The sequence below is a fragment of the Eupeodes corollae genome, chromosome 2 (genome assembly GCF_945859685.1).
Source record: "Eupeodes corollae chromosome 2, idEupCoro1.1, whole genome shotgun sequence".
NCBI classification, from domain to species: Eukaryota; Metazoa; Arthropoda; class Insecta; order Diptera; family Syrphidae; genus Eupeodes; species Eupeodes corollae.
Window position 1 is genome coordinate 110,917,571 of NC_079148.1, and position 14,706 is coordinate 110,932,276.

Sequence of the window (14,706 nt, forward strand, 5' to 3'; positions counted from 1 at the left end):
AATTATGAAACCATTTTTGTGAACAGCTTATACTTAATTTTATATTTTGGAACAATATCGTTCCACTGTAAGAGTTCCCTTTTCATTGTATTCTGATCTGTCAGTTTTACTTTCAAAGATCAACTCTTACCTCAAGTTCTTCATTCCAATCACGAATGGTTTCAATGACATAAAAGTTCAATACATATCATTGAACATTTCTGTCATTGAAACAAAATCAACCGACTTATCAAAAGAAATGTAATGATTGCTTTTAATGATTAATAACCAATGATAGCTATAACCGGTAAACTAACTAAAAATTTACTGTCATTTTTGACAAATTACCTAAGCCAACCTAGGCTCAAAAAACTTACTGTGGATGCTTCAGATTTCTGGGACATCCCTAGATAATGACTTTTTCAAAAAGTTTTATTGAAACTTAGTTAAGCCTTTAACAATTGTAAACAACTTAGAAATTCAAGATATCGCATTAATGGCCTCCCATTGCCCCGAATGGTTTTGATCTATCAAACTTGATGGAAAATAATTGCATATGAATCAAAAAAATACAAAATTGTATGTTTCGCCAACACACTCTTCAATTCAGACCTAGTTGAATGCAAGCATTTTTGTCTGAATGCAAGATATGACAACCAACTTAGTCTGAATGTTTTCAAATTTAAACCATTGCTAACTTCACCCCGATGATATTAGGCATCTCTTTTATTCCAACGCAAAAGTATTCTCGCGCAATACGAACTGACACCCCGAGTGATTACCCCATTTGCCGTGGGTACATGTGTCACTTTTTTCTCTTCTAAAAAGAAAAGAATTTTAATAAAGTTTTCTTACATTTTTGTGTAATCTAAAACTTAAAAAAAAAGTAATCAAAAATATAATTACTTTAACACAATCAAAAAACAATATGGTTTTATCAGAAGTTGAAAAAGTGAGTAAATAAGTAGCGATTTTTTTACATTAAAAATAGAACCTCGAATATACGGTCATCAAAAATCAGGTTGCAACCAACCAGCAAAGCATTAAGCATCAAATCTGCCAGACACGGACGTCGTCGGGCACATTAAAATTCCACCGCAACATCGTGTGCTCACATCTCTATGTATATTATAGTTTAATAAAAATCAACGTGCCGAAGCCGATATTCATAATATCATATTCATAATCATTTCATTATAGACTTGTATTTAATCATCGTGGTGGTTTCTGACTCTAGCTTAAATTGAACAGAAAAGTAATTAAAATTGATGTTGCTGTACAACACCTATAAGGCTCGCACTTTTATGAATTAAATCACATCTTGTTCGATCCTCCAGTGAAAGTGAACTTTTTTTGTTCGTTTTGTAATCGTCTGCATTTTTGTTTTGTGACGTCACGAAGGCCAATTATGGTAAGCGAGCCAAAAAACCAAAAAGAAACATTTTCCTTCCTTCATCTACCCACCCATATTCTTTTTCTTTTATACACCTTTGTAAAGAAAATCTTCTTTTATTGTAAGTTTAGTGATGCCAATTTTATTTAATAGGTACTACCTACTGTTTAGTTGTTAGGCGTGTTCGCTATTTTCAATTTGTTAACTCAAAAATACTTTCCTCTACAATCTTAGGTAGAAATATAATTGTACAATACCTCCATATAAACATTCTCAGCTAAATTAGCAGATGCATACTTAAATATCGTTTTATTCCAATAACTGTCTCTTTCCAGTTCAAAATAACTAGTAAAGCACAGCTCTAATTAGCACTTCGTTTTCAAGCTCTAGGTAAATTGGGATAAGTTTCAAAATCAACATATTACCTATATTGTATATCCATGATAAACAACTGAACGTTAAATTGTTTGATTAAAATTTGGACAGTCAAAAGCCCATTAGGAAAAGTAGAAGGAACATTAAAAAATTAGTCTACTAATTCCATAAAATATTATTTCGAAAAGCATCAATTACAGCCCACCCATCTTAAGACTCTTTAAAGTAAGAAAGGGTTAAGGGAAAAGTATAAATAAGAAAGATTTTTATACATCTATCTTAACTGATTTTTCAAATATAGATTACGTATTTAGGTCAGGCATTGTTATCGAGTCTTACTACCTGACTAAACATAGATTTTTTGCACGAATATTGAAGCTGCTGTTAAGGCTATTAATTCAGCTACATCATTCTCTGTACTTAAACATTAACTTTCAGGTAGTTCTCATTTATATTCCAGATCGTACTGGCATTGAGAAAAGTTAACGGGCCGAGGAGTTGCAACAACAATAATCACTTGCGAAAAGATTGAATATTCTTGGAGCTATGGATTTGTATTTAGAAATAAAATCTTAATCTCTCTTTTTTTCACGGGTACAGCCTCTCCTCTGAGAGGAATTGACAAATTCTCTAAGAGTAATTCTTATTATAAAAAGTGCTTTCTCAAGTTAGCCGTTCGAATTTAGCTTAAAACTGTAGGTCCCTTCCATCCCTGACAACAGTACTCGCACCCAGGAATGGTTGAGAGTTGTAAGTCACTAGGCCCTAGTTCTCAACGGACTGATTCGCCACCCAATTTAATTTATCTTAAGTGATAAGCGCAAATATAGATTGCAAAGTTAGGTCAATGGTTTTTTCCTAGTCTAATAAGTCTTTGACTACCTGACTATAATAGCATGAAGAACTAACCCAAACCAAAACAAAAACAGCTTTTATTACGTATATATATATAGACTATAAAATCAGCTACATCATCCTCTGTAGTTTAACATTGACTTCTCTCAGATCGTACTGGCATTGAGGGTAAAGTGAACGGGCTGAGGAACTGCACCAACAATTTATTTATTTAGAAATAAAATCTCAGGAAGAGAAGTCCAAAAGACTGTGTAAAAACCCGTTCTAACAATCTTTTATGCAGACACAAGCAAAATATAGTCACGATCATTACAATAGGTAGCAGTAACTCACAATACCAACAGTTCCAGAATGTAATTTTTAGTAATGAGCTTTTCCAAAACGAAAAAAAACCATGACCTGATTTCCCTTCTGAACGTCGGCTGGTTCTGGTCTCTTTCAAAAAGTCTCCTTCTTTATTTTTATCTGTCAACAAATTATTCATAACACTTCTCAGGTCAGGTTAGTGCGTTGAACTGTCATGCAAGGGGTCTTGGGTTCAATCCCTGCCTGCGCCTTAATTTAAAAAAAAAAAAAATAATTTTCGTGGGTATTGCCTCTTGCGAGGAACTGACAAATCCTTCAAGAGTAATTCTTGTCATGTAAAAGTGCTTTCTCAAACTAGCCGTTCGGATTCGGCCTTAAATTGTAGGTCCCTTCCATTCCTGAAAACAGTACTAGCACACAGGAATGGGCTGAGGAACTGAGAGTTGTAAGTCACTAGGCCCTGGTTCACAACGGACTGTTGCGCCACCCCATTTGATTTTTTTTTTGACTTCTCAGGTCTTACTAAGAAAAATGCTATTTTTTATTGACATGACCATACTCCTATTTGGCAGCAGCTTGGTAGCTAGCTATTAGGTTTGATTCAAGGTATTTAGAGGATTGCAATGCTTCAAATATTACAATCCACGCAATTTACACCACCGTGTTTTTTGTGTTCCGTACACTAAAATGGATCATAACTCTTTCCGACTGAAGTACTTAGAAATAATGGATGTCTTCTAATAGCGATTTACCTAGAATTAAGCTACTCGTCCAAGATTAGTTATTTCATGTCGTTGAATTGTTCAATTTTAAAAACCCCTAAATATCAATTTTGTATGTAAAAACAATAAATGCATTTTTCTTTATAATACATTTAAGTGGCAACACTTTTTGCAACTACTACACGCATTATGCATTTTTAATTTACCGTTTTCTGATTATGCTTCTTCTGTTTTTGTGATATGTAATGATGAAAAATATCGAACAAGTGCAGTTAGCAAAAAAAAAAAAATATCAAGTCCACCATCCATCGCTATCGCCTTCACCGCATCGCGAGCGCGAATTCCACCAATCAGCTACGGTGTGGAGGAGGTGGAGGCGTAATTAAGAAGAGAAAAATCGAACTCAAGAAATATACTGCTAGCATTCACTTTGCATTGTACAGTTGTACTCTAGAGCTAGCTACAACCGTAACTAACCTCATCGTCATCACCTTCTATGAGTTTGTTGTCACAGATATAAATTTTTAAATTTTTTTAAAACTTTTCGACAGCCGAACGAATTTGTTGTGTTTTGTTAATAATATAAAAAAAATAAAAATTAAAGGAAAAACTCATTGGATTCCCATTTAAAAAGAAAATTAAACAACAAAAATACCTACCTACATCTTTTCTACCTCAACTGTCGGATATTTCGAGCATTAAAAGTTAACATACTATAATCCTCCACGTCGTTGATAAATTCAATTTATTTAAAATTCATAAAACCGATAGAACCTTACCACCATCAACCATCATCATTTTAAATTTAAATTTTGTGGTTTCCAATTGAAGTTATTTTCTTTATGTTGTGTCTTTGATTGCAAATTCAAAAGAGAAAGAGATTAGGCATAGAAAAATAAATTCTTTCACCTAATTTGTTCCTAATTAACTGTTGTTTCTGGTCTCTTGTGTGTTTTTGCCTTGACTGGTTGTGTGTGACTCCTCTAGAAGTGATACCTGTATAAAGAAAAAACAACAAAAATGATGCAGCAGCCTATGTTCACAAGTGATTTTCATAGGAAGAAGCATTTCGGTCCTGGTGGTTCCTATAATGTAACCTAATTTTCTTTTGTCTTTTGATTTTCATTTAATTTATACAAAGTCTTCCCTTTCTTTCTTTTTGATTAATGCATATTTTGTATGTTTCTCTTTTTTAGAGTAATGCTGAAAAGATTGCATCTGCAGCAGCTGCTGCTGCAGCAGCACCCCGTGACATTGCTGCAACTAAAGACGAAGCCAAAGATTCGGAAATAGTTGAAATGCGACCAGAGCATTTATTCAAACATCCATTACAAAACAAATGGACCTTATGGTATTTGGAGAGTGATCGATCAAAAGCTTGGGAGGAACTACAAAACGAAATTACCAGCTTTGATACAGTTGAAGATTTCTGGAGGTTAGTTAACTATACTTTCAATAAATCTAAATATTTCATATAAAATGCAAACAATGAATATTGTTTTTGTTTTATCTTTCAGTCTATACAATCACATTAAGCCTCCATCTGAGATTAAAATCGGAAGTGATTACTCTTTGTTCAAAAAAGGAATTCGGTATGTTGTTTATTATTTTTAGTTTCTTTGTTGCGGTTAAACTTAAACTTGCAATATATAAATTTGAAATTACAGGCCGATGTGGGAAGACAGTGCTAACAAGCAAGGAGGCAGGTGGATGATTTCACTGAGCAGAGGTAAACCATCAGAAATGGACAATCTATGGCTGGATGTTGTAAGTATAGATTTTATTTTATTTTTTATTGAAAACAAAAAAAAACTTGATAAGGTTGGTACCCTTATAAATGCTGGTAAATCTTGGTTCATAGTTTTGTTGTTAAATTGTTTGTAAGATACAAATTATTAATTTTGTAATTTATTAACTTTCTTAACGGTCCCAAAAGTGTATCGGTTGCATTATGCAGTTTAAAAGAAAATTCTTTTTAAAAATGCAGTAACACACTTATATAATCCATGACCTTATTTATGGATTATTTGGATGATGTTGACCAATTTCAGTTTAAAAAAAAATGTAACGTCCACTGTTGATCGAAACGTGGTTTCCAGCACCATTTTTGGAAATAAGAACGTTTTCAGCACTATTCTATAATACAAACCAAACAGTCACTTTCCCAGAATTAATATACAAAATTGGATGGTCGAGCTCCAACGATCAAAAAAAAACTTTGTAAGCAAATAATCCGCTAGAAAAGTTGAGATCTATTCCGAGTGATCTCGCCAACAGCAGCCTCATACGTATGACAATGGATCACCAGCACATCAGTCTCATAATCTTGTGTACAGCAGGCGCGTTGAGTGCTTCTTCTCGGCCAAAGCTTCATTTAAAGTGTTGGGCTACGTAGCACTCGCTTTGAAAATAAGGTTTCAATATTTCGCAAGGTTTTTAAGTGTAAAACGACTCAATTTTTTGTTTCATAATATTGCAATGGCTGCGAAAGACAGAGTGTGGTTACGAATTCCACATTCGCGTAGTACGACTAAAGAACGAATCTCTGTACTTGGCCTTACAACCGAACATTCCTAGAAGGGCGAGTATTATGGTTGAACTGTTTTAGGGGAGGAATGCAAAAAATAAAAAAACCGTAAAAGAGTGTGAGACATGAAACTTTACGATATTATTCGAGCGATAATCTAAATGCTACTTAACTACCTTTGTTCTCGAAGGACTCAATTAAATTTTACAAATGGATGTGGTTTTCGTCAGTAAATTTCTTGAAAAATATGAAACTTCTTTGGTGTATCAGTTTGTTAACAAACGGCTTAAGATGATCACATCCACCGCCGTTCATTAGGTTAGAAGCAGGCATTTTCGAGAAGTAAAATCGTTATTTCTCCCGTTACACGATGGATTAGAAAAAAACAACTATGGTAAATGAGGGACTATTATGTTAACAACAAAATATAAAATTTGGGTAAAGGAGAGATTTAGCTAACGGAACTTTCATGGAAAATTGTTAATTGAGTTAAGAATATGCGAAAATAAATCGGGTCATTTGATTAGAAGCACATCAAATAAATGGAAATAAAATGCAAGTGTTTTTATTTTGTTATGTTCTTTAGCTTTTATTAGGATTTTTTTATAATGTGTGATACCACAAGCCTTCAAAGTAACATCAATCAAATTCTATCTTTTAAGGATTTATAAAGAGATTCCAAGTAGACCAGAGAAATCTCACTCCAGGCCAATTTGATACCATGAATTAGCGCTTTCTTGTCATCGTACTGGTTTCATGTAGCTTACGTGTAAGCTAGTCCCACACATTTTTAATTAGTTAAGGTCCGAGGAATATGGTGGCCAAGGCAGCAAGTGGAAGTTTTGGTTTGCAATTAGGTTTTCCTGCTGACCAATCCATGGAATTGATCCAAAAAGCTCGATAATACATATTGAGGAATACTGATTCCAGGAAGGCTTTGTATGTTTTCCTAGTCATTTGGTATCTTGGACTACCAAGTCTATAGCGCCGTACAATAAAATTGAGCCCCAGACAATAACGCCTCCTTTTTTTGCTATGGTGACGGTTTAAAAATCACTACTCTTTCCTAATTGATGGAAATAATAATTATAACCATCTGCCCCATCTAGGTTAAATTTTTCGTAGGAAAAAAATAGCCTCCCCCATTTTGCTCATCCCAGCTCATGTGATCTTTCTCGAAACACAAGCGTTGCTTCTTCCTTGCGTTATTAAGTGGTGGTTTTTTCTTAAACTTCAGGTGCTTTAAGTGTTTAGCATGGCGAATTGTGCATTTAACAGGGGATAAACTGGGCTTAACATTAGCTTTCTCAGTAGTTTTAGCTGCCGATAAAGCTGAATTTGACGCTATTCTAAGGATAATTCACGGTGCGGAAAGTCTTAAGGCAGAGGAAGTGTTTTTTTATTTTTCGCTTTTTTTTCGGGCTATAGCAAAGAATTAAAATGTTTTAGAGCAGTAAACATCTATTCTTGCTCTTTCCTCCACTTTCAAACATTTGTTGTTGCCCATTTCTATGAACACTCAATCAAGAACAATTCATTTATAAATTGTACTGTTTCTCAAAAAAAAAAAGTTTGCACTTCACAAAACAACGTCGTCATTCACTGCTTCTAATCTAATGACCCGATTTATTTTCGCATATTCTTGACTCAATTAACAATTTGTCATAAAAGTGTCGTAAGCTAAATCTCCTATACCCAAATTTTATATTTTTGTCAACAAAATAGTCCCTCATTTACCATTTTTTGTTGTCCATCATGTAACGGGGAAAATATCTATTTTACTATTCGACAATCCCTGCTTCTAATCTTATGACAGGCAGTGTAGAACAGCAAAAAAGATTTTGTAGACTAAGTTAGGAAAAAAAACAATGATGACCCTATAGCAGCTTTATAAATAAATAAATTAGGTGGCGCAACAGTGCGTTGGAAACTAGGGATTCCAGTTCTTTCGTTTCATCCGAAAGTGTTTAAAAAAATAAATCTGGGGCAGATCCAAAAATATCTTACAATCAAAAACCTGTTAAGTACTTGTCAGTCTGGTTTTCGACCTAAGCGCAGCTGCAAATCCGCCTTACTTTTTGTAACTGATAAAATAAGAATAGCAATTGACAATGATCATGTTACATTGCTAACACTGTTAGATTATTCAAAGGCTTTTGATACTGTTATCCACTCAATTCTTTGTAGAAAGCTGCGAATTAATTTTGGGTTTTCTGTAAGCTTGTTCTTTCGTATCTCAGCGAAAGGCAACAATGCGTAGTGGCCAATCGATACTCGTCCACATTTCTCAATGTTTTGAGTTGAGTGCCACAGGGATCTAACCTTGGACCAATCGTCTTCTCACTTTACATAAATGAGTTACCACAAGTTGCTAACATTGTTTAAATCATCCTTATGCTGATGTTGTGCAGCTCCTGATAATTCCACTCTTCGGAGCTAAAAACGATGCCGTAGCTTTAAAGGACGCGGATCTGCTCCGCATTTCACAGTGGTCAAAAAAGAATGATCTCCGCCTTAAACCTTGAAAATCCACATTTCTCCCCATCTATCGCAAAAACTTTGATCTATCGGGTTTAAACCCGTTGAAACTAGACGACGAAACCATTGAATATGTTAGCACTGCTAGAAACCTAGAAGTAGTATTCAGTCGCACTCTCACTTGGGATGACCACCTTAATAGTGCCATTGGTAAAGTCTATGGAAGTCTCCGCCCTCTTCAAGTCACTCGAAATTTCATACCGATCAAAACTAAACTGCTGCTTGCTAAGGCCCAAACTAGACTGTATTTCTAGCCGCAAATTGAATGTTGCTGCCCGCTATATTCATAATCTCCGTCGTTATGATCACATATCCATTTTTGCGGTACGGGTTTGTGGTTGTAGCCTAGACAGCTTTATAAACTTCGCTCTCTGAGCTACCTACATCAAATCATCCAAACACAACAACCTGATTATCTATACGGTATGCTGAATTTCCCTCATTTAACAAGGTCCTTTGCTTTAATATTACCCCGATACAATTTTCTAATCACTGCGCTTCAATTTTTTATTCATATTGCACACCTTTGGAACTCTGCCCATCGCTATGAGAACATAAGTAGATTTAAATTTTTTACTTTTCAACTATTTGGCAAATAATTGATGTTAAATTTCCTTTTCTTTTTATAAATATGTAAATAGAAGTCTTAGGTATATATACAGTTGTGTTCATAAAAATAGCAGTGCTCTCCAAATAAAACAAAAAGGCCTTCAATATCAACGTTATAATATATTTCATTAAACTTCTAAAAACTAAAATATTTTATTCATAATAACAGAAAATAAATATTATCGGTTTTTTACCGTTAGCTTTGTCACAGTAAAAACAGTTTTTTAAATATATGGCTGTTCATAAAAATAGCAGTAAATGACAAAGTACTAGATCTATTACGTAAGAAGTAAGAAAAACTGTTAGTTATATGAAAGTGTACAAATAGTGTTAGCATACAATTAGTTCTTTGTTGCATAACCTTTGTTTTTATTATGTTTCGCATCAACGTGGCACCGAGTACACTAAAACCTGTCACCTCTCGACTGGTATTGCATTCTACGAATCACACACTGCTTCCCACAATTTTTTCGAATTCTAGTGTTTTGCTTTATGAACTGCGTTCTTAACATCCCCCGACAAATTTGCGATGAGGTTAAGGTCGGGGGATTGAACGGGCCACTCCGTAACAGATCACTTCTTCTGCGCAAACCATGATTTTGCCTTTTTTGACGTATGCTTTGGGTCTTGTTGGTATACCCAAGCCAACGACATTTCTTCTTCAGCATAGGGTAACATAACCACCTCATGGGTTAAATAGGCCCGACCTCGTAATATGAAAAGCAAGCGCATATCATAATTGTTCCTCCACCACTGTTATTATAGTGTACCCTGGGTCGATTGCTGCATTTTAGGGTCTTGTCACATAAAAAGGACGACTTTGCTTTCATCGCTCCACAGAACATTCCTCCATTTCTCTTTTGCCTAATCTCTATGCGCTTTAACAAACTCCATTCTCTTTGCCACATACCTTTTCGTCAAGAATGGTTCCTTGCGTGGACTTTCGGCTGGTAACTTCGCTTATAAAAGACGTCTTCGTATTGTGACAGCGTTAACAGACAGTTGAAGTCCATTTCTTATTTTCCTAGAGTCTATGGAAGGGTTCTGTTTTGCTAACTGAACAATTTTTCTGTCAGTTCTTTTAGTAGTCGTTTTTGGGCCTAGCGTTTTCGGTTTATTTTGCCATTTTAAGGCGTTACTGACCATTTTTGCTGAGCAGCCTTGGATGTCTTGAATATTTTGGTAGGTTTTAACCTCCAAATGGTACTTTTTATGACAAGAATTACTTTTTGGAGAATTTGTCAATACCTCACAAGAGCCAGCTTTATTTATAGCTTTTTAAACGTTGCCTAGGTTAGGTGGGGGACCCTTTTCTCAAAATGTACTTTTTGATATTAGCAGCATTTGCTTCTTGGTAATGTTGTCACTGCTTGATGTTGGTTACAAAGGTATTCTTAAGATATTGGCAGAGATGAGATCGGAGAAATCTTAGTTGTCTCCTGCGATTGCAACCTTTCAAAGTCGACTTGTCCCAAAGCATTTCATTACTTTGGCATCAATTGATATATCACTCCGCCACGTACCGGAGCTTAGGGGTAGTAGTCCAAGTCAAATCAGATAAAATTTAAAAGATCATAGAAGAAAGAAATGTCTTGATTTTTAATATCATTTCCTGATTATATCAAATTTATAAATAAACTTATTATAACATTATTTTCTTTAACAGCTCCTTTGCTTGATTGGTGAAGCATTTGATCATTCAGACCAAATTTGTGGTGCTGTCATTAATCTTCGTGGAAAGGGACATAAAATTGGTAAGTATCATAATTTTTAAAACGTCTGTTTATAATAATCTAATGAATTTCTTTCCTACAGCCATTTGGACAGCCGATGGTAATAATGAAGAAGCAACTCTGGAAATCGGTCATAAACTAAAAGACTCATTGCGTCTATCGAAATCAACATTACAATATCAACTACACAAAGATACAATGGTTAAACAAGGACCCAGTGTGAAGCCTAGATTCACTCTCTAAAGAGTGTCTTAGGTATTTCCGCAGAAATATAACGAGTGGCATTCTTCTTTTTCAAACAACAATCGTCGCACGTTCATTATCATTTCTCCTATTATTTTTTTTTTTTTTTGAAAGCTCTAGTTGTATATTTAATTATAATTTCTTTTTTTAACAAATTGATTTATGAACAAACAAAACAAAAAAAAAACAATTTAACAAGGATTTAAACAAAAGAAAATAATCGTGAGATCGATCTCTTTTCGATTGAATAAGGCAAGAAATAGAACTCACGACGCGAAACACAATTTCGAAAGAAAAGAGCTGGTCTTATCTATAGAAAAAAAAATATGTAAAACAAAGTCAATAGTTTCCACTGTCTCATCTGAGATTAGTGGAAAATGGAAAAAGAAAATCTAATTTTATATCGACAATTGGTAGTTCTATTGTATTTTCCTTGTAATCTACTCTAATCTTTATGTTATTGTGAAGAAATTTGAATTATTTAAATAAAATAAAAAAAAAACAGTAAAAACACAATTTGTTTCTATTACACATTTTTTTATTTATATTGGGCTTAGAAAAACTTTATGGTTTGTATTGTGAATATAATAATTTCGAGGCAAAAAGGGGTGTGGAGCTGAATTCTTTTCTTTTTAGCCTGATTCGGACAGTCAATAAGAACGTGGAATCTTAAAATAGCAAAATCTACGTTTTATTATAGCTTTCACTATGTAATACCTCCTTTGAGAAATTTGGATAAGGACTGCCGAAGTTTGAAGCCGTTTTTGATAATTTTATTTAAATTTTTACAACCCCAAATTTGAACGACCAATAGCCCAGAAATTTGCTCGATGTCGTTTTGGTGAATGTTTAAGACGATTTTTTGAAGCTTCTAGTGGGGGTATCAAAATGATTTATATATCAAAATGACAGTTTATTTGTCAAGAATATAATGAAATTCAAGTTTTGAAAATTAATTGAAAAATTAAAAAGTTATGGCACTTTATGTCAAAAAACTTAGTTTTTTTGTAATATGGCCTCTAAGTCATTTTCTTCGCATGATAAATTAAAAACAGATATTTCACCTTATTTGTGACAAATTAAGCTTTACAACGACGTATCACTCATAAAATTCTGATCAGTATTTTTCAAGTTATAGCCGATTTCCCTCCGTTCGAACGATAAATTTGAAATTTTCCTTGCATTAACCTAGAATTTTTTGAATAAAATATTTTTTTGGGAAAATTGAATTTAACTTTTTTTAATGATAACCTGTCCCTATAATATTGTTTGGCATTAATTTAGGAAAGAAAAAGACCTTTTAATCAATGTTATTATTAGTTTTAGCAATTTGAAGTTTTGTTCGGTAACTTTTGAATTACAAATAAAAATGTTGTTTTCACATTTCCATTACAATTGTAGGTTCTTTTTTTTTTGTAAATATGTATTTTTACATAATAATGTACATACTAGCTCGTCATTTATCATCTTTATATTTATGCAATCATTAAATACTTCAACTGCATTTGGGCATTAAACAAAAGAAAATTATTTTAAATCTTGGTTCATTAAATTTTAAATAAAAAAATTGGTTAGCACATTTTGCTCTTTGTTTCTTGTGTTTCACGAAAACAAACAGCATTCAAAAAGATTCACAACTTGACACTTAACCGTTTGTTTGTTCTTTCAAGGCCACTTTGGGCCATCTAAGGTGCATTTTTGTTTAAGTTCAAAACTGGGACAGGGTATTAAGGTTGTCTTTCTTTTGCAATCGTGGCTCAGTTTTTTTAAAGTCCGGGTTAAAAAGGAAATGCCTCTTGCATGAGATGATCGTTATTTTAACTCAATCATACCTCCTGAACTTGATCTTAATTTTAAGGGCTGCTGCTGCTGATGTCGACGATGTTTTGAAGTTTTGTTTCTGCACCACCATACACTCTACTCTTGAAATCGTATAGTTTATTATGTAAAATTTGTTCTTTTATTTGTATCGTTTACGTGTCATGCAAAAAGGAACAGAAAAAGGATTTTTGAAGCTAGTAAAATTATATTTATCAAATTGCGGTCTATGTCCATTTTACGGAAATACAAAATGTATGGAATTTCAATTCAAGAACCGCGATTGTACGCCTAAGGAAAGGTGCCCGTTAATAGAGCATTTACTAAATCTTTTTGAGTCTAAGCTTTTAGAAAATAGAAATTCGATTTTGATCAGTACTTACCCCTTTTCACTTCATCCAAATGTAGAAAATCACTCGTTAGTATTAACTTTCAAATAAGTACATATCATAGAATATGTAGACTTAAAGAACATACATACGTATAAATTATATGGGTACCTGTTCAAAATTCAGTTTCCTGGACTTGGTTGAAGATTTACAAAGAATTCCATCGCAACTGCTTAACTTAGTGCACTAAAACCTACTCTAAGAGCCTGCTCCGTTTTATTCATACAGTTTTCTGAATCAACTAACTTTTCCTTTAACCACTTAACTTAATAATAAATTACAAATTTTACGAAAAAGATTTTATTTTACTCTTCAGAAATTGGTAATACGAGTTGTTGTATAAAGCCATTTTATTAGCTTTCTTTGGGACAGCTAAGTTTTCAATAAATGATATTATTTTTATTTTCAACAAATATCTAGGATAATTAATTATGTATGTGTATCGTCACATACCCTAGTTAGCTGTCTCCAGTTTTGCACGCCTAGTTGGTTGAGGTCTTCACCCACCTGCGAGCGCCACCTGAGTTGCGGTCTTCCTCTAGCCATCTAAGTCGTTGGACTTTGATTCTATTAATTAGGTCGATGTCGTTGTACAGCTTGTACAGTTCGTCGTTATATCTTCTCCGTCATTCCTTCAAATATGCATACGGGACCAAACATTTTTTCTCTCGAAGCATTCTAAGACGCTCACATCTTTCTTTGACATGGTCCAGGCCTCAGCGCCATAAATGAGAACCGGTATGATGAGTGTCTTATAGATGGTGATTTTAGATGCTCGAGAGAGAACTTTACTACTCAATTGCCTTCTAAGTCCAAAGAAGCAGGGATTTGCAAGAGTTATTCCTCGTTTGATTGCAGCGCTATAAACAAAGACACCAGTTGTCTGTTCTATAGCGGTGCCTAGGTAGACAAAGTTCGTAACTACAGTCCATGGTGACGTTTTGTTCAACACGTTGTTGTTCAATTTCCTTTTTTGATGACAGCATATATACTTGGTCTTGCCCTCATTGACCACTAAACCCATCTTCTTCGCTTCCGTCGCAATGCTTAAAAACGCTCCACTGACATTACGCTTTGATCTTCTTATTATGTCAATATCATCTGCGTTCACTCATTATATTTGGTTCTATTTGAATTGAGCAGACCTAGGTGCCTAGCAGTAAGTAAGTAAGTAACAATTTCATTTACTTATATTCTTATATTCATTCCTGACAACATT

The 14,706-nt window shown here is 34.0% G+C and overlaps 1 protein-coding gene across 3 annotated transcripts; it reads left to right on the forward strand.

Annotated features, from left to right (window-relative positions):
• The first annotated feature begins 728 nt into the window (after positions 1-728).
• LOC129946462 (eukaryotic translation initiation factor 4E1) lies at positions 729-11,796 on the forward strand. 3 transcript variants are annotated; one of them, XM_056056648.1, is made up of 6 exons: positions 729-931; positions 4,827-5,065; positions 5,148-5,222; positions 5,298-5,397; positions 10,971-11,058; positions 11,120-11,796. In XM_056056648.1, the coding sequence occupies exons 1-6, from the start codon at positions 908-910 to the stop codon at positions 11,278-11,280; spliced, it is 687 nt and encodes a 228-aa protein (XP_055912623.1). In that variant the 5' UTR covers positions 729-907; the 3' UTR covers positions 11,281-11,796. The 3 variants fall into 3 exon arrangements, with proteins under 3 accessions (XP_055912623.1, XP_055912624.1, XP_055912622.1); XM_056056649.1 differs by lacking the exon at positions 729-931 and adding an exon at positions 1,244-1,390; XM_056056647.1 differs by lacking the exon at positions 729-931 and adding an exon at positions 4,104-4,722.
• The last annotated feature ends 2,910 nt before the right edge of the window (positions 11,797-14,706 follow it).

What these genes read in the sequence shown, in the direction of transcription:
- LOC129946462 (XM_056056647.1), top strand. Translation starts at nt 4,651, where the DNA reads ATGATGCAGCAGCCTATGTTCACAAGTGATTTTCATAGGAAGAAGCAT. An exon ending in ACAGTTGAAGATTTCTGGAG is followed by an intron (nt 5,066 to 5,147) that starts GTTAGTTAACTA and finishes TTTATCTTTCAG; the next exon opens with TCTATACAATCACATTAAGC. An exon ending in ACAATCTATGGCTGGATGTT is followed by an intron (nt 5,398 to 10,970) that starts GTAAGTATAGAT and finishes TTTCTTTAACAG; the next exon opens with CTCCTTTGCTTGATTGGTGA.